Here is a 20,601-nt window from a genome sequence, read left to right as displayed (position 1 = left end):
TCTTGAAAAACCGCGAATACGGTTTTCAGCGGGGGAGACAGGAGAGGGCAGCCGGAGAGAGCAGCTGGAGCGCTGGCGAGTGAAGGAAATCACTTGCGGTATGCTCCGACTGTCTCTTCCTGCACTAAAGTTGGGCCTCACCAATCATAAGGAAGGTGCACATTTCCTTCAGACAGTTCTAGCAGTTCAATATTAGTCTGACATGCTTTAACCTGCTACTCCTTATAGTTCCAACTCAGAGTAGATGCTGCTTTTCCAGTACCATGCTCAAATATAACTATGCTAATACACCCAAATCTTGTCTGGCAGGTCAACCACAGTTCAGTCTTCCTGGCGGGTTGTCTAAAACTAGCAGTAATCCACAGGACTTAAAACAGCATGTAAAATCAAGGATAACCCAGAGACAACAAATGCAAAACTGATACAGGCCTTTTCTTAGACCACTGGTTCCCAATCCTGTCCTGGAGGACCACCAGCCAGTCAGGTTTTCAGGATAGCCCTAATGAATATGCATGAAAGAGATTTGCATGTAATGAAGATGATAGGAGTGCAAATCTGCCCCATGCATATTCATTAGGGCTATCCCAAAAACCCAACTGGCTAGTGGTCCTCCAGGACAGGGTTGGGGACCACTGTCTTAGACTACCCCTAAACTGAAGTTTCGAGGGAAACAATGCTAGTAGAAGAGTTACTTACTGTAGCAGGCGGTATTGTGCACATGCTGGCGACTGCCCCACCACCGTGCATGCTCAGTTTTCATGAATGTGCAAAAACTGAGTATGTGAGTCAGAGGTAGTGCTACCCGATTCGCCAAGTCACTGATACACTTTGGTGAATCAGTTCAAATCAATTTGTTTCCCCCCAAAATCGGACTCGCTGATTCAGTTAACGGCTCCCCTTCTCCCCTGGGGCATAGTATACCTCCGGAGCCTCCTAGGTGGCGGAAGTGGGCTCTGGTCAGGCTTGTTCGTGGCTTGCCCTGCCGGGGCTTCTCTCTGCTGTGTCATCACTAATGTCATTGGTGACACAGCAGGAGACCTTGGCGGGGTGGGCGGGCCTGTTTGCTGGCTGTACACCACCGCTGCTGCTGCTTTGGGAGGCCCTAGAGGTATATCAGGCCTCATCGGGGGGAGGGGTATGGAGGGATGAAAAGCTACCACACAGGGATAATCGATTTAATATGCTGAATCAAAATTTTTTCCCTGAATCAGGCAGCACTAGTCAAGGGGAGGCCAGAATGATGGCAGCAGTTGGATAGTGCCACCAGCTGCAACAAGCAGCTCTTCTTGCTGCTGGTGAGGCTTGGGAATCCCCATCAGCTAGAACATGGACGTGAGAATACTGGGTGGGCCTGAGCTCAAGGTGGGTGGTCCAGGCCTACCCTTGGCTATACCACTGATTATCTTGGTAGGAATGGCTCTTATCTGGATAAGTCCCACTGACCAGGTTATACCTGGATTTTCAGCAGCAGTATCCCAATTAGGGCCCTAGTCTATAAATGGCATCTAAAACATAGACACCAAGGAATGCGGCACTTAGCACATGCCAATCTTAAGTTAAGCATCATTTATAGAATTTATTTATTTATTTTATTTATTTATTTAGATTTTTATCCCGTCCTCCCAATAGCTCAGAACGGTTTACAATTGAACATACACAGTGGGGAGTAACTAGACATATAAGTGGTACAACAGGTTTAGTGATTGGATTTATAGTTTTTGGAGAGAATTAAATACAGGGAGAGTAAGCAGAGAGAGAGAAGGGGGGAATACAGTAGTTTAGCTTAAGGAAAGTTATAGCGTATAGGTACAATTTGTTAGTGGATAGAGTAAGAGAGGGTCATACTGGAATTTCGGGAAGGTGATAGGAGAGTGGAGGGTGGGGCCTAGGGGGGGGAGAAGACAGAGGAGATCTTTAATTGAAGAGGAGGGTCTTTACCGATTTACGGAATGTTAATAATGAGTTCTGTTGTCTAAGTTGGGGGGGGAGTTGGTTCCAGAGGTGTGGAATGAAGTGGCTGTAGGATCGTTTGTGGGCAGTTTCTGTGAGCAGGGATCTTCCGGGGGGGGGCGCATAGGCGTATCTCTGACTTTGAGCGAGTGGGGTGCGAGTGGGGTTGTAGATGGGAAGTTTGGATTTTATGTAGGAGGGGGTGGTGGAGTAGATTCTCTTGTGGGCAATTGTCAGGGCTTTGAAAGTACAGCGTTGGCTAATTGGGAGCCAGTGTTCAGCATGGAGTGCCGGGGAGATGGAATCGTGGTAGTTGAGGTTGTGTAGGAGGCGGATGGCTGCATTTTGGACCCGTTGGAGGCGTTTGATATTATTTTTGGTTAGTCCATTAAATAGGGAGTTACAATAATCCATTCTGGAGAGGACATATGCGTATAGGAGTTGGGCGAGGTCTGGTGTGGAGATGTAGGGTTTGATCCTTTTCAGTTGGCGAAGGTAGTAGAAGGAGGTGGAGACTACTTGGGATATGTGGTTGGATAAGGATAGTGCCTAGTGGCATTTAAAGTAAACATAGGTGCCAGTAGATGTGCTAACCTTAGGTGCACCCTATTTATGCCAGGGGTTTCTTGGCCTAAATACCGGCGCCTGTATACAAAAACACACCCAAGATCTGGCCCTAACCACGCCTACTTTCTGGTAGGCGTCTACCATCCAATTAATGTTAATTTTAGCCAATTATGAGGTGATAATTGTTCATTAGCGGTGCCAATTAAGATTTTTAAATAATTAGGTGCCTAGACTGGTGAATCTAGTCAATCTAGGTGCCTACCTTTGGGTGTCTTTCATAGCACTCAGTGAATTCAGGAGTTTATTTATTTAAAACTTTTTAATACTCTTTACAAAAAAAACACACTAAATGGTTTACATTAATTAAAACATACAGAAGATAAAAACAAACCATATCATAAAATCTACAAAATTAGACAATTTCTTCCCTTCAAATGTCAACTAATAAATCAAAAGAGTACAATAGCAAACATGGTTAAACAGATTCTTTTTTTCAAATACCAACTAATAAATCACAGCTGAGTTTTTAACTGTTTCTTAAACTGAAACTGGTTTACACAGTTGCAACTGACACACATTTTGACACCAGCAATACAGAAAGTCATCGCTCTAGTGTCTGCTTAATTTCTCTGTGCTATTAGAATTAATAGCTTTTGATTTTCAGATCGTAACATAGTAGATGACGGCAGAGAAAGACTCGAATGGTCCATCCAGTCTGCCCAACCAGATTCAATTTAAATTTTATTTAAATTTTTTCTTCTTAGCTATTTCTGGGCAAGAATCCAAAGCTCTACCCGGTACTGTGCTTGGGTTCCAACTGCCGAAATCTCTGTTAAGACTTACTCCAGCCCATCTACACCCTCCCAGCCATTGAAGCCCTCCCCAACCCATCCTCCACCAAATGGCCATATACAGACACATACCGTGCAAGTCTGCACAGTACTGGCCTTAGATCAATTTTTAATATTATTTTCTGATTCTAGATCCTCTGTGTTCATCCCACGCTTCTTTGAACTCAGCCACAGTTTTATTCTCCACCACCTCTCTCGGGAGCACATTCCAGGCATCCACCACCCTCTCCGTAAATTTGGTCTTGGAGAATGAATTGTATAATGTCAGCATCTATGAGACAAACTTGTTTTTTTCTGTTGCACCGAGCTTTCTGGACCCCTGTTCGATTACAAAAGTTAGATAGCTCTAAGTCAAATAAATGTTGGCATTATCATCTCGAAGCAGGGACTTTTGATCATTTATTATTCTACTGTCCATTCATTTGGGCTTTTTGGAGATCGATATGGAGTCAAATAAATTGTTTCTTAGAAAATCCTGTGGCTTTATCCTATGATACTATTTTATATGGAATGTCAATGAGGAAAAAGTGTCAAATTTCTGCAAATAATAATAAATTATTACTTATTATGACAGGAGTTGCCATTCAGCAGATTACATTCAATTGGAAAAACTGGAATAGATTAAATTACAGTTTTTGGTGGAATTCACTGTGTCATAGCATTGCAGAAAGGCAATTTTAATAATTTTCAGGAGGTTTGGAGACCATTAATAGAGTATTGTAATGAATAAATTATCATTTTTCCTCAGCTAATATAATTGTACAGGGGTGGGGGGTGGAGGGGTGGGAAGAAGTCTATTTATATATTGATGCGTTGGATTAATAGAGAATAATTTCCATATGTAATCACATGTGTAATAACAGGGTTGAGAAGGAGGGATTTATATCTATTTTTAATTGTGATATTAATAAGAATAGATATTCAAGTGATATTATATAAGTATTACTGTTATTTTCTGTTGCACTTGTTGTAAGAAGAAAAATGAATAAAGAATATTGAAAAGAAAAAGAATTTCCTAACATTTCTCTTGAATCTACCACCCCTCAACCTCAAATTATGTCCTCTGGTTTTACCATTTTCTTTTCTCTGGAAAAGATTATGTTCTATGTTAATACCCTTCAAGTATTTGAACGTCTGAATCATATCTCCCCTGTCTCTCCTTTCCTCTAGGGCAGTGGTTCCCAACCCTGTCCTGGAGGAACACCAGGCCAATCGGGTTTTCAGGCTAGCCCTAATGAATATGCATGAAGCAAATTTGCATGCCTATCACTTCCATCATATGCAAATCTCTCTCATGCATATTCATTAGGGCTAGCCTGAAAACCCGATTGGCCTGGTGTTCCTCCAGGACAGGGTTGGGAATCACTGCTCTAGGGTATACATATTCAGGGCTTCCAGTCTCTCCTCATACGTCTTCTGGCGCAAGCCTCCTATCATTTTCGTCGCCCTCCTCTGGACCGCTTCAAGTAAAGATTTATTAGGCTTATAGAGTGCCAAAACTTGTCGAAAGTACCATGGTGTTTGATGGTAAGTAGTCTGATGGATCACAGAAACAACTTTATGCTGAACCCAAAATTCAACTGGTAACCAATGTAATTACTTCAGGAATTGGTGTAATATGTGCCATCCTGTCGACTCCCATTACAAACCTTACTGCGGCCTTTTGTACCTTGTTAACAGTAATACTCAGTCCTCTAACCAGTTTTCCCCCCTACCATCATCTATATTACCTTTAGTTTTAGACATCTTTGATTCCATTCTTCAACTTTTTTTTTTTTACCTACCTTGCTGATGTTCTCTTAAGTAGACTTAATAAATTATCCTGCACCCTGTTTTCCACCTTTTATGCTTACTTTCCTTTACTTATTGTAGTTCTCCCCACTATCTACCATATTACAGTACGTCAGTCTATGTCACTGTCTGCATTTCAACTATGTTCGTTCAATTAATGTTATAACATATTCTTCCCCATTTTAATTATTATTGTACATTGTCTAGAAATTTTTGATATGCGATTAATCAAGTTTTAATAAACTTGGAACTTCTCCAGCATTGAGACCCTCTACAATTATATCAACTGGTCTAATGAACTGTTTCAGTCAAAAGCTGTATTACCTCTGAGCCTCTAACCCCCTCAGTTAAATACAAATGAATAGCCCTTCTGTTAAAGAGCTCTAGCTCACCACACACTGCTACACAAATTTACAGATCACAAATAAAACCAGAAATCCTAATCTTCAGCTTTCCTGTGACTAAAACAGCTTACCATGCTCATTCTCATTGCTAGCCTCCTGCTTTTGGTCCTCCAGCATATTTATCGTCCTAAAAAAAAAAAAAAAGAAGAGAAAACAGAACAAAAAGTTATGTCTACACTAGATCTTATATTCTCTTAGACTTAGAGAGTAATTTTATAAAGGGCAGCCTAGTTTAAGACAGCAAGCAGGTGCCTACCTAGGCACTATTTTCTAAAGATACACAGATGCCTATGCATCTTTTATAAAATATTAGTGCCAATTGGCAGAAACCACTCGTGGAGGAACAGTTAGAGCAGCTGCCTCAGCACCCTGAGGTTGTGAGTTCGATTCCCACTGCACTTCCTTGTGACTCTGGGCAAGTCACTTAAGACTTCATTGCCCCAGGTACAAAATTAAGCACTTGTCTAAAATATGTAAAACCGCTTTGATTGTGTAAACCACACAAAAAAAATGGTATACAAGTCCCATCCCCCCCCTACATCGCAGGAGCAATCATTTACACTTGCCCAAGAGCAGGTGTATAATGTTTGCACTTGTATTATTCAAATGTGTAATTAGACTATTTTATCATCTACATGCTTACGTACAGCCTCTACCCCTGTACATACTACAAGCAAAGTATACATCACGTCACTGTGCATATTTTTATGCTGATCAGAATCTTATAAATAGGCCATTTTCACATATGTGGTGGCCACAAACGCATGAAAATGACATTATAAAAGCACCCCAGCACAAACTAATGATATCATTTTGTATCATTGTCCTCAGCCCAATTCTTCCATATCCAACTCATTTTTGTCTTTCTCCTCGAACACAATAATCATTGGGAAGACTAACCTGAAGAAGGACAGATAACAGGAGCTTTAAATGAATACTTCTGCACTGTCTTCATAAAAGGAAGAGGACAGTTACAACTAAAATTCAGCACTAGAGCGACTAGAGAACATATAGAATGAGACACACATTTTTGAAAAGGAGTACCAGGAAAAGCCTATAAAGGCTGTGAAGTTAGTAGACCAAACCTTTGGCTATAATATTAGGCTTTAACGTTGGGTTTTACTAAGCTGCGGTAGAGGTTTCTATTGCGGCCTGGAGTGCTAAATGTTCCAAAACTCATAAAATTCCTATGAGCATTGGAGCAGCATCTGAGCATTTAGCACCCTGGGCTGCAGTAGAAACCTTTACCATAGCTTAGTAAAAAGAGCCCTAAATTTTTTGCTCTGGATCTGAAGTACTGGTAAATACAATTTATATTTACTAGTACTTTAGATCCAGAACAAAGAATAAACTAGTCTTTAAGCCCGTTACATTAACGGGTGCTAGAATAAATGTGTGTGTGTCTTTCTTTCTTTCTCTTTCCTTGGCCACTTTCTGTCTGTCTTTCTTTCTTTCGGTCTCTGTCTCCTTGGCCGCAGTCTGTCTTTTTTTGCTGTCTGTCTCCTTGGCCGCTGTCTTTTTTTCTGTGTGTCTCTCTCTCCTTGTTCGCTGTCTGTTTTTTCTTTCTTTCAATCTCTCTCCCTGGCCCCCTGTCCTTCTGTGTGTGTCTTTCACTCCCACCTACCTGTCTTTCAGTGTGTGTGTCTCTATTTCTGTCAGTCTGTCAATGTCCAGTCTGGTTTTTTGGGGTTTTTTTTTTCTTTCAATCTCTCTCCCTATCAATTATCGTGCTCCATCCTACCTTTTTTTTTAAAAATCATGCATCGTGTTGGGAAGGGCAACCGGAACATAGTAACTGCTGCTGGATTAGGTTAAACCGCCACTCGAAGCAAACCGTCATGTGTGCACGCGCCGAACGCTTTACAATTTCTCTGTCGGCCAGGGAGCTACAGACGCACGGAGCCACAAAAATTGAAGTGTGCATATGCGCTAAGGGTATTATTATATAGGATACACACACACACACACTTATACAGTAGAATGTCAGTTAACCAGTATTCAATCAACCGTAAAAAAAAGTCTCCCGCAGTCCTCACACAACATCCAAAGTGGTGCTCCTGACCTAACAACCCCCCTCACTCCAGCTCCTGAAGCCTCATGGCAGCCACAAAAATCTCCCTCCCTTCCTTCCCCAAAGCAGCAGCCAGCCAGTCCTGACAACCCCCCTCCCCCCCCCCCCCCCGCAGAGCAAAGGCCCTGTTGGAGCTGACCAGAAGCAGACTGTTTGCCGGTGCTTCCTCTCTTACTGGCTGCCGCTAGTTCTTCGGGTGTGTGACTGAGGGAGGAGAGGGGTCTGTCAGACTGGGATATGGGATATGGGAGAGAGGGAGTGGTGGGAGAAGAGGGGGGGGAAGTTACCAAGAAAAAAGGGATGAATAGATGCTGTTCATACAAGTGGGGGAGGGGGGATGATAGTGTGAGGTGGGAAGGGGGAAAAGGGAGACAAAATATTTTTACAGTAACTCTCAAGCAACCAGAAACTAGTTATTCGACATCCATAGGTGCTGGATAACCGAGAGTTACCATATATTATAGTGTTTTCTTTATTTTGAAGCTGGAGTCAGATTTGGTACCATTTTCACCCACTCCAACCCCGCCAAAATTGCTTCTGACTCCGATTCCACAGTGCTAGTTTAAACAATCATGGGTGGAACTTAAGATGCATTACTATAAGAAAATAAATGTGGCACTACAAACATGACTATCATACCAAAATGCACATGCAACTGACATTTATATGAATCAAACTGAGCACACATCAATTTCTCAGATTAATATAGTTTCACATGGTAAATGAAATTTAATTTTGACAAATGCAAAGTGAGACACAGAACAAAATGGAACACATAGATGGTCAGGATTCTATATTCTATTTAATATACTATAGTAAAGTTCAACATACTGCCAATATAATCAATCAATTTTCTACTAGATGATGGCAAAGTTCAACAAATCGATCTGTCGACATGGCAATGTTTCAGCAATCTACCTTCATTGGGAGAAGTGTAAACCTTGATACCAAGATGAGTTAGGTTATGCACTTTGATCAACATAATAAAATGTCAAGATGAACAGAATAATGCAGTCAGGTCAACAAATCTATATCCAAAGTGTGGCACGAGTAAACACCTGTTGCCGTGAACTCAAATGCAATGTGATGCACATAGGGAAAAATAATCCTAGTTTTATTTATATAATGTTAGGATCCACAGTAGAAATTAGTGCTGCCCGATTTGTCTGATTCACTTAAGTGAATCGATTCATTTTCTAAAAAAATCGGACTTACTGATTCAGTGAATCCTGAGTCTCCAGACATGAGTCTGAGTCTCCTAAATCATCATCAGCAGTTGCTGGCGTGCAGAGGCAGCACGGTGAACATGCTGTTCCTGGCCTTCTCTACTGGGGCCATCCCTCTGAGGCATCACTGATGACATGTCAGAGGGAAGCCCTGGAATCAGTAGCTTGGAATGTTGCCGCTACCTGCCTGTCCTGCCATGTACCTGTGACCTGGATTTGTCATTGTGGAAACAGGATACTGGGCTAAATGTACCACTGGACTGACCCAGTATGGTTATTCTTATGTTCTTAAAAGTCACAAATGACAGCAGCTTCGCTAAAAAACCAATCCAGAGTGTACCAACCACTAATAACTAAATAGCTCCCAAAGGGACAATAAATGTAAATTTTAAATTTAAATTCAGTGAAACGTATTCTTAGTGTGGAGAAATAAGTTTAAGGAATCGGTTGGCACTGTTCCAATGCTTCACATTACAGCGAAAGGTGGACAAGCTCACTTAAAGCCGCACACCATCGTAGGATACGTTAAGTATGCCTAAATTAAATGTGAATAATTATGTGCACAAAAATATATAACAGTAACTTGTTAAACTCATTTGGAGCTATTTAGAAAAAACATATCCAAAGTTTAGTTATTAATATCGTGAGGAACTCTGAAAAGGAACAGCCTCCTTCAAGTCAGATTTAGAAACTTAGAAAAAAGCACTTAGCTGTTTCAAGCAGTTCAGCGTTGTAGTAATTGAAGTTACTCCATGTAATAGTACGCTTCATAACATGGTTCGACCAGTGCTGGTTTCAGGAGCCTAATAAGCACCTTTCTTCAGGAACCAACGCCAAATGCAGGGCAGAAGAAACTTGATGCTAACAATTATAAATTGGCTGACTTTTAACCCTTTCAGGACCATAAGGATCGTAGGCCAATTTTTGTGGTTTTGACGACATTTTTATGGTAAAAAGGGCTTGCAGATGCCAAAAAATTGATTTTTTTTGTGAAATATCATTATTTTTATTTAAAAAAATCACACTTCTGGCTTATGGACAGTGTGGCAAGTGAATCTTCTCGTCAATCTAGCAACGACGCTAATGAATGAATGTCGGAACCAGTTTGTTTACATAAAGGCAGTATCATATGGAATCCGTACATATCAAATTTAGAACTGTAGACTATCCCAATCAAAATTTATAGGATTTTAAAGTTATGGGACAAATATGTTCCTTGGTCCTGAAAGGGTTAAGGACTTTGGTCTAGATTCACTAAGGACACCGATTGTGTCCCGACCACTTTGTGACCCCCAACCCGATTCACTAACCTTCCTCCCGCACCCGATCCGATCCGTGCATGCCAAGGAGGGGGAATGGAATGCAAATGTAGGCAGGCAGCGATTCACAAAAAAAAAAATGAGGAACACTGACTGGGCTGGCCGATCCCAAAACAAGCGACTGCTGAGGACCAGTCACATATATCCCTATCGACTCTTCTGCTCCATGCCGCCCTGAAATCCCAGCCAACTTCCACCAGCCCTGTTCTCTGCCCTGCTCCATTTAGCTCTCTGCTCCTTCCCTGCCATGATCCTGCTCTGCCAACAGCTCTGCTCTTTGCTCAAAAAGCTCTCTGCCGCGATTTTCCTGCTCTGCCGAAAAACAGCTCTCTGCTCCTGCTTGTCGCCCTTCCCTACAGTGCGAGTCTGTAGTTTTAACCCGCTTTAAACCTGTGGATTAAAACCATAGGCTCAACTGCAGGGAAGGATGGCAGAGAGCAGGAGAATCAGGGCGAGTAAAAAAAAAAAAATGGACAGCAAATGCATTAGCAGACCATCTACAGCAGTGGTCTCAAACATGTGGCCCGCCAGGTACTATTTTGAGGCCCTCAGTATGTTTATCATAATAAGACTTAGCCAAAAGGAAAAATTTATAAACTATAAAGAGTTTGACCTCGTGCAAAATTGTCATTTCTTTAATAAAACATTAACTATTTTTTCTCATGCCCTCCAAGTACCTACAAATCCAAAATGTGGCCCTGCAAAGGGTTTGAGTTTGAGACCACTGATCTACAGGCAAAGTAGATGGTCTGCGCATGTGTCTAGATCGCTCTCCAGCGATTCATGTTGTCGGTGAGGGGTGTGCCTCTGATCACTCCCATTTGCATGAAGATGGTTGGTGAACTGGTCGGCCTACCTCGGATTGCCCACAGATTGAGTAAGATTGGTGGGCTTAGTGAATACAGCTACGCAGACGATATCACCATCCTCCTGCCTTTCGACCAAACCACCCCCAATACAACGAACAAAATGGATGAGAGACCACAAATTAAAACTGAACCAAGACAAAACCAAATTCTTACTTCTAGAAAGAAACAAAACCCCAACCATAACAAATCTAGAAATAAAATCCATCACATATCCCTTACAATACAACCTAAAACTGCTGGGAATAATGATAGACAAAGGCTACACCATGCAACTTCAAATCAGCAAAACTGTTCAGAAGGCATTCGCAATCATGCGCAATTTAAGGCAAGTCCAAAAATACTTCAACAACAAACAATTCAAACTCATAGTACAAGCACTAATCCTAGGACTCCTGTAACATACTTTACCTGTCATGCCCTGCCAACATGCTAAAACAATTACAAATAGTCCAAAATACAGCCCTAAGACTAATATACTTGCTGAAAAAATACGACCACGTTACCTCAGCTTTCCAAGACTCACACTGGCTCCCAGTACAAGCACACATACAACACAAATTCTACTGCACCCTATTCAAAGCCCTAAATGGAAATGGACCAAGATATCTGAACAACCGCCTAATCTGGAAAAACACAGCCAGACCAAGGAGAACTCAAGCACACTTTACCCACCCCAATCAAAGGCATGCAAAGCAAAAAAATATATATGACGGTCTACTAGCCACCAGAGCAGCAAAAATAGACCACCACCTCTCAAATCTGATGACCACGACGCCCAACTACAAAACATTCAGGAAAGAACTGAAAACCATACTATTCAAAAAATTTGTCAAATGATCTAACAAATCGTATTGACCATTCCCAGATCCCGACGCATACTATAGCTATCAACCTTGTAATCTCCCTGGGAATGCCCAGGCTAATTTCATGTTGTAAACTGCCTAGAACTGAAAGGTATTGGCAGGATAGAAGACATCAATGTAATGTAATGAATCTAGGCCTTTGTGCAGCATTTGAGATTTTTTCTACGTATTATTCTTATGTTCTTAACAGTGATATATCAATAAACAATTTTTCATTGTTAGTGCCTAATTAGCTAATTAGTTTATGTGCAGATCTGAGACCCACACTCAACTTTGGATGACCTATATAAAAATCTGGTGGCAAGGGACCACCATACTGAGCAGCTCATAGCTCACACCCCTACACTTTAATCATCAAAAAAGCTCACCATTCTCCTATTAGAGCACGAGATATGCTCAGGTGTTCCTCCAGTTGCTTCTTCTGCTCTGTACAGTCTTCTTGAGCCCAATTAAGTATTGATAACAGTCTGTAGATAACAGAACATTTTCTTTTTAGAAAGTAATAGTACTGCATAAGTATTTTTCAGGCCAATATCTGTCCTCAGCTCCAAAACGAACAGCATTTAACTATCACCATTTCTGACTAGACATTTCCTCTTAATCATGAGAGGGAAAACTGTAAGCTTACTTGTTAAGTAAAAATAAAAAATTGATTATTTCAACATTTCTAACCCCCCCCCCTTTTATCAAGCTGAGCTAGGGGTTTTTAGTGCAGACCGGCAAGGTAAGTACTCTGATACTCATAGGAACTCTATGATTATCGGATCATTTACTGCTCCAGGCCGCACTAAAAAAACTCTAGCGCAGCTTGATAAAAGAAGGAAGTTTATCTCTCCATCAACTCTATTTGAATTCAAGCAAGTGAGCGACAGGCGCACAGATCTCCATTAGATAGTGGTAGAGAGGCAGAAATATTAGATATGGCAGAGAAAGGGAGAGAATGCTGCATGGGGGAAGGGAGAAGAGAGATATTGGAGCAACACTGGTGGCCTCAGGAGGGGGGGGAAACTCACTTTGATATACGAGCAATTTGGTTTACGATCATGCTTCTGGAACGAATTATGCTCGTAAACCAAGATTCCATTGTATATATATTTTTGCGATTCTTGAAGGGGTCACCATAATGGGGTTATAATGTGATGTGTACCTGGGACCTTTCATGTGAAGTTCACCACAGTGCCCCCTAGGCTACCCCATTGCTCTGCTATAATATCTGTGTGGCCAGTCTAGTAAGACTGCTAGTCCCCTGACATCCCAATGGCTTTTTTTGTTCATTTTTTCCTTGGACATTTTTTGTTTGAAAATGGCCCTTAAAGAAAGACACACTGAGAATAAAAATGTCTAAAATGTGGCATTTGATTTTTGAACCTAAAAGATAATATTTTTATGGTTTTAAAATTACCATATTCAGCACTGGATTTCTTGACTTTTTTGTGTGGAAAATATACAAAATTGGATTTGGACATCATATCGAAAATGCCCTGCTAAGGCTCGTTCTATAAGGAAAAATGTTTCCCCCCCCCCTTTTTTTCAAAACCGTAGCGTGATTTTTAGTGCCGGCCACAGCAGTAACAGTTCTGATGCCCATAGGAATTCTATAAGCATCGGAGCTGTTATCGTTGTGGTTGGCGCTAAAAACCATGCTACGGTTTTGAAAAAAAAAGGGGAGGGGAGGGGTTAGTGATAAGAGTTTTTCAGTACCAACATTACAAAAGAGTTGAACAAGTAAAACAAATTTAATTTGTTTGTTTTAACCATTTATAGTTTTCTGTGTCGTTTTGTAATAGCGGGTACATTTTATACTTCTATGCTGTGTACGATTACAAAAAGACATATTATAGAAAAACACAATGCTAAAAATCAGGCGTTTCTTTGCATACCTGTGGGCACAATCCGTTGGTAGCATTGCCAAGTATGAACAAGACAAGAACGGGGTCAGAGACTGCTGTAAAATATAAAATATTTTTTTACATACACTAATAACACTACTGCAAATAAAACAGTTTATTAAAAAAAAAGCAACATGCATGGTTTTAAAGCACAACAAATAATAATAATAATAACTTTATTTTTTCTATATCGCCACAATCTTACGACTTCTAGGCGGTTTACAGTGAAGAGAGCTGGACAATCAGCGAATTACAGAATATAAATAGCAAGAATGTCACAGTACATTCAGCGAATTACAGAATGCACTTAGTAAAATACAATACAATTAGTACAATACACATATTTCTCAAGTTATCAGCATGGTGTTAATTGTTTTAGAAATGGTAACTGATTAGGAGATAAATCTATTGAATAGTGCTGTCTTAATTTATTTCTGAAATGCGCCTTAGGTCAACCTAGCTCTGTTGATGTAGTTGCCTAGCCAGATCTGCTGTTTGCTAGCTTGAAACTTCAAAGTTCTATCCATAAAGGACCTGTATTTGCAATCGGTGATCCTTGGATAGGCAAAAAGATTGGAATTTCCGGTTGTCCTAATGGCAAGAGTCAGAAATAGGAAGCCACAGGCAGGGCCGATTTTAGTCACAAAGGGGCCCAAGGCAGAAATTAAGAAAAGGGCCCCTCTTCTACCATCTCCCAATTTCCCCACCCATCTTTATGACTTCACACACAAAACACAGACAGACTTTCACCAAATACAGAACAATGGATCACAAATTAGAAATATGAATACCAAAACTGAACTGGAAAACCAAAAAATTAACTCTGGAAGTACTTCATTTTGTACTGAACACAGTGGCATAACCATAAAAAGGGGCTGGGCCTCCCCCTTTGAGCTTAGGCCTCCTCAAAATGAACATCTCTCTTGATGTAGCTGGTGGAGATCCCCAAGCCTCATCAGCTCATGACCACATCCTTCCCCTGCTCAGGTCCAGTGTCCAGAACTTTCAAAGTTCTGTAGCTGGCAGCAGTATTACAGAGCCACTGCCTTCCTTCTCCCCCACCTTCCGCTTGGCTCTCATGTATGCATGAAAAAATTGGCAGCTTGAGGATACTGCACCAGCTGCAAAGTTTGGAGACTACTGGTTGCCAGGCTGGAGGAAGAGTTGCCAGGGATTGGCGATCTCCACCAGCTCAAGTATTTATATTTTGCATTCAAGCGGGGAGAAAATTTGGTGCTCATCCACCCATTTTGGGCTCCAGCCCCTCCCCACAAATCAGCTACATGGCTATGCCACTGACTACAATTAAAACAATGTTTGTGATGCATATATCCCAAAGCTTTTTTTGCTACTGCGCAAGACTTGCTTGACCCCATTTGATCGTTATTGGTGTGTGTTTGTTATCTTTTATGCAGTTTGCTTTATACCTTACCCACCATGGACCCCTGTGTTATCCGAAACACGGACCGTGTCGGGTTCCTTGGTTGGCTATAAGGTTGTATATGTTACTGCATTTATTAATAAACTACGCCTGCATCTTGTACATCATCTGCAGTCTGTTCGTTGTTTTCTACATATCCCAAAGCTAACATATTCCAGTTAATACATTTTGGTTTTCCATCATCTTGGTCCCAGTTTCTCTTTCTGCTTTTTGTCTATCTTTTACTAATTCTCTTTCCAGTGTCTGTTCATTATTTTCTCCTCTCTTGCTCCATTTCCCTCACTATGCCTGTCTCTAACATATTGATTTTTTCCCTTTCTCATGGGTTCAACTCTCTTCCTCTTTCCCCAAGGTCTAACATTTTGTTCCCTCTCTTTTCTATTGTTGTGTTCTTCCCTTCCCCCTTAATGCTGAACAATGGTTAGAGGAAAGGAGAGATGTTGCATCCCTCTCTCCCTTCCATCCCCAGATCTAACATTTCTCCCTTCTTTCCAACCCCAGGTCCACCATTTCTCCCTTTCTCTTCCCAACTAGCCTCCCCCTATCTTTCCCTCCCTCCCACTTTCAGCCGCGGCAGCCAATCTGAAGCGCTGCTTACAGCTCCCCTCCCTGCTTTCCCTCTGCCGCGGTCCATGCCAAAATGTCGCAACTTCCGGTTTCCGCCTGGGAGGACCAGGGCAAATGAAAGCAGGGAAGGGAGGCATAGTTCAGATTGGCTGACGCGGCTGGAGACCTCCTGCAGCAAAAATGAATGTGTCAGCGACGGAAGGTAAGGACAGCATCAGACCGTTGCGAATAGAAGGGGGAAGCGATGCCAGTTCACAGGGGGTCCTACCGAGCCACGGGGCCCAGGGCAGCTGCCCTGTTTGCTCCCCCCTAACGCCGGCCCTGGCCACAGGGGTCCTGCCAATTTTTCCTCCGCGCTGTCCATTAAAGCTGATCAGGTATTGCTATATAGCACTAACACCTGCATTCGGGTGCAGTTTGCAAAACTAGAACTGCCAGATTAGCGTGCGCATACAATAGCAGTGCCAAGTAAACGGTTTTCTCAAACAAAATAGACTTAAGTTTGGTAAATGGGGGGGAAAAATGCACCTCACCCAGGCTGTGGGCTAGGCTGGTGGGTGAGTAAGAGATTGCAGTTAGAAACTGGTGACTTCGAGATATGAAGCCGCTGTCTGTTGCTGCGGAAGCTGCCGGCTGAAGTTTGCTGGGAAGTAGGCGGAGCAAAGGCACCGGCGGACCCGGAAGTGCTCGGGTCCGTGGGAAGTCTGGCAGGCACGGCGAAGATGCGTGGAGAGAAGGCGGGGCTCCGTAGCTGCGTGAAAGAGGATCGTGTGTAAGAGACGCTAGGGCTAGGCGTTTGCGTCCGGAATGTCTTGGATGTGCCGAGGAAGCGCGTTCACGGTAGATCAGCAGTGTTAGGGATACGAGAGAGCAGAATGGCAAGGTAGAATGTGGGGAGAAATGAGAGCATCGGAAAGTCATGCAGGGGGCTGTAGGCTCTGGAGAATTAACACACCCGAGCTCGAAAGCAAGGGGTACAGGAGTTTGGAATGGGATGCTCTAAACCGGGTTTTGGTCTGGGAGCAGGACACGAACGTCCTCCTGCTGTTCATACGAGGGGTGGGGGAGTTAGGTTAGTTGAGGATTGTAGCAGAGCTACCAACTCTTAACTCATTTGAAAACTTTCTCATGCTCTTTGATCCCTATTTATCACTCATCAGAGCATCACTACCAGTGCACTGATCTTGATCACTGCTTTCATGAGAAACAAGCCTTAGAAGAGTAAACCAAACGGTCCAACCATTAAGAAGAAACCCGAGCACATCTTCCTGCCTACTGCTTCCTCTTGCCTTGTTCCTTTTCTCTTTACTGTCTCAGAAACCATGTACATACTGTTAACTACTTGGGTAGAAGACGTTTTTCTGCTCAAAAAAATTACTCAATCTGCTCTCCACTTTGTATTCTTTCAGAGACTCCAATGTGCTCCTGCCCCATGCTGAGTCTCTCTGAATGGCTGCTGCAAGTTCTTGCGGTCCAGCGGTGTCCCAGGCAGGAGTGAGCTTTTTGCGCTCCTGCCCAGCGCTGAGCCACTCGCTGAATGGCTGCCACAGTTCTCACGGGACTTGTGAAAACTGGTGGCAGCCATTCAGGGAATGGCTCAGGACTGGGCAGGAGTGCAAAAAGCTCGCTGATGCCGGTACACCGCTGTGCCACAAGAACTCAAGGCAGCCATTCAGGGTGGGGCTTAGCATGTGGCAGGAGCACAAAAAGCTCGCTCGTACTCAGTACACTGCTGGACCACCAAGAATTCAAAAAGGTACATGGGGGGAGATTGGAGGGAGGTAAAAAAAATAAAAAAAATTGGTAAGTCAGCTGAGACAGGCGATGGGAGGGATCCCTCCTGTCCCAGCCTACCACTGGACCACCAGGTCAGATGGCAGGCTCGGTGGAGGATTGCAGGACATCGGGAGAGAAGGGGGACAGGGTAGGGAGGGGGGGAACAGTGGAGAGCCTGGCAGGGTAGGGAGTGAGGTGGCTGGATGCAGATCCTGCCTGGGCATGAATATTAACCTTCCCTCCTCCTCTGGCTTTTATTCAAGTTAACCTTTTTTTCTTCCTTTTTTGGGAGACCAAGGGTATCTTGACTTGAATATTCGAGTATACAATATATGGTAACAGGGTTACATTAGTTAGAAATAAAACTGAGTATTCATTTATTTCAAGGGATAGTTTAAATATACAAATAGAATCTAAAAGAAAAGATTACACTAAAATGAGAAGTGCACACAATAGGAAGTCAGGCTGTCTTGTTTATTTATTTAAAGGGCAAGAGAAGAAAGGAAGATGTCCATACTTATCTGGGATGATCCTGGATGGTGATCCATTGTCATTAGGAGATGACTCTCTGGTGTCCACTGTCCTCAAGAGAGCACCTGGGAGGAGAAAAATGAACTGTGATAAAGTGTGCACACTTAAGAAATAGTCATATACGCAGAGTGATAGAGAAATGGAGCAAAAATACTCACCTGATAGTAGGTTCCAGATCTGAAAATAGGAATGAGTCTGTAAAATAAAACCTGAAGGAAAAAAGCTGCAAGAAATTTAAAGTATCAAGTTTGTACCTTAGTTAACAGTAATTTTGGGGAAATGAGTAACACTAATACTTATCTGAGTATTGAACTTTTCTGAGTTGTGATCAAGGTTTTGGTATTGAGTAGAAGTGGTGTTGAAATTCTGTTGAAGAACTACCAAATTGAATTATTTCTTTAACATCTTATTATAATACTTATTATCAACTAATAGTATTCTTATATATTTGGCAAGTACTTACATATTCCTCAATATTTCAGAGGCTGATAAATTGCTGAGATGAGTAATTCCTGATGGCCAATGTTCTGGTTTTTTTTGCACTTCTAAAAGTTACAGTTTTGACATTATGATTAATTTGTTGCCCTGAGAATTACCCAAAGTTAGTTATTAATGTAATAATTAGTACAATGGAATACCTCACCTTCTTTATATAAAGCAACATGTCATCCACAAACATGCTTATGTGTCACTCTCTGTAACCCTATCAACAGCCCCTTTATAACCTGGCCTTGTCTAAGTTTAGTAGCTAAGGTTTCAGTAGCCAATGGAAATAAAAGAGGCAAAAGTGTCCCTGTTGTTCAAAAGCTAGATATTAGTCATCTGTTAATTAAAAATTGTGTTGATTGAGTATACATTTCTTACACCCACATGACAAAATCCCTCTGGAAACCAAATCTTTCAAGAACCCAAAACAGGTAGTGCCTGGAGACTTTATCAAAAGTTCTTTCTACTTCAATACTGGCAATGATGGACTCTCTTGCTAAACTTGTATGGGGGCGAAGCATCAGTACCTTTTAAGAGATTTGTAGACTCGTTGTATTCTGGGACAAATTCTGTTTGGTCTTCTTTAATAAGGGCAGATATTCGGCCTGTATGCCACTATCTTGATAAAGAAACGAAATAGGTCTATAAGAACCTATCTGGTCAGGAGCTCTCTCAGTCTTAAACAATATAATTCTGTGTGCCTGGATATATCTTATACTGTAGAACTTTGGCCCTAATCGGTTTGGACCTGGAGATTGAAAGGCTTCAAGTGTTATATTCCCCCTGCTGCAATATGCTTGTTGAGAGACCTTATTTGTTTATCCATTAGTGTGGGTAAGTGCAAACTCTGAAAGAAATTCTCTGGCTATTTCATTAAGGAGTCCTGTGCTATAAAGATTTTCATAAAAGTGTTGTTCAGTTTCCACAATTTGTTGTATAAGTAGATCTCTTTTTCCCTTTTATGTGGATAATGATATGTTTAAGCCTATGTGGTCTGAGGTAAACAGTCTTTCACATGTGAGTATGGATGCAAGTTTCTGTAGTACACTGTAGACTGTTTTGATGTTATTTTTCTTTAGTAGTTTTTCTACTCCTTGGACATAAGAGAGCACGGAACAAAATATTGTGTTTCCCTATAGAGAAAAGGCTGCAAGAGCACAAGAGACGCCAAAAGCTATGCAATATTGAAAAATCTGCTGTAGCCCTTCATGCCAAGGCAACTGGCATGCCAAGGCAACTGGCACGATTAAATTTGAGAACACAAAAATCTTGGAGAAAGAAGACTGTTGATGGCCAAGAAGAATAAAAGAGGCAATAGAGATAGCAAACACAAAAACAACAAGGAGACATGTTACAGCATATATTTATGCCTCTCTTAACTCACACAAAAGTGATGTCAGCATGTTCATAAATGTTTGAGACACTTGCTTTTATGCTTATATTGTACATTTATCTCTCTTTGCAAGAACCAACACTAATCTCCCATCATACTGGGATTAAACTTTCCATCACCTTGATATCTTGATGAAATCTTTCGTCATGCTCATCGCTGACATCACCAAGATTGGGTGGGAAGAAGATGAGGTGAGAATGTAAGAAGTGCATTTTAAGTGACATTCTGGCACCCATTAAATGATATGCTGTCTGGTTCATACAACTCCTCCACAGCAGCAGAGGCACATTCTTTATCTGAACATTCGGCACATTGTGCTGCAGATGTAGAAGGAGGAATTGGAACTGGATTCTCCGAGTCATGAACAGGTTTAATTGCTGATGGGCAATCAGGATGCACAATTTTTTATTTATTCCTCTTTGTGAATCAGCAGTTTTTGTCATGCAAAAGTAACAGTCTGAGTGATGATTTGTTGGTTCACGCCACACTATTGGTACAGCGAAAGGCATCTTCTGTTTCCCATTCAGCCACTGTGTTAATCTGGAATAGCAGACAGTGCAACACACATGAGGTGCCCACGCTTTATCTTGGTCGTCAACTTTACAGC

General features: G+C 41.8%; 2 protein-coding genes across 5 annotated transcripts in view; one reads left to right on the top strand and one right to left on the bottom strand.

Annotated features, from left to right (window-relative positions):
* Positions 1-15,875, bottom strand: part of TEDC2 (tubulin epsilon and delta complex 2) — a 79,842-nt gene extending 63,967 nt beyond the window's left edge. Inside the window, exons 1-4 of the mRNA XM_033963496.1 lie at positions 15,840-15,875; positions 13,792-13,856; positions 12,280-12,378; positions 5,635-5,690 (exon numbers count right to left, since the gene is read on the bottom strand). Coding sequence (XP_033819387.1) covers positions 5,635-5,690; positions 12,280-12,378; positions 13,792-13,856; positions 15,840-15,875 — 256 coding nt within the window. The remainder of the gene's footprint in view (positions 1-5,634; positions 5,691-12,279; positions 12,379-13,791; positions 13,857-15,839) is intronic.
* A 22-nt stretch (positions 15,876-15,897) lies between these two features.
* The window catches only part of LOC117369236 (ankyrin repeat and fibronectin type-III domain-containing protein 1-like), a 1,092,487-nt gene continuing 1,087,783 nt past the window's right edge, over positions 15,898-20,601 (top strand). For 2 of the 4 annotated variants that reach the window (XR_004541103.1, XM_033963485.1), the window contains exon 1: positions 15,926-16,010. The gene's annotated coding sequence lies outside the window, so the exon portion shown is untranslated. Of the gene's footprint in view, positions 16,011-20,601 lie in introns of all 4 variants that reach the window. The other 2 variants (XM_033963493.1, XM_033963487.1) reach the window with 2 other exon arrangements.

The sequence above is a fragment of the Geotrypetes seraphini genome, chromosome 11 (assembly GCF_902459505.1).
Source record: "Geotrypetes seraphini chromosome 11, aGeoSer1.1, whole genome shotgun sequence".
Lineage (NCBI taxonomy): Eukaryota > Metazoa > Chordata > Amphibia > Gymnophiona > Dermophiidae > Geotrypetes > Geotrypetes seraphini.
Note: the sequence above shows the minus strand (reverse complement) of the source record. Positions and strands in the feature narration are given on the sequence as shown.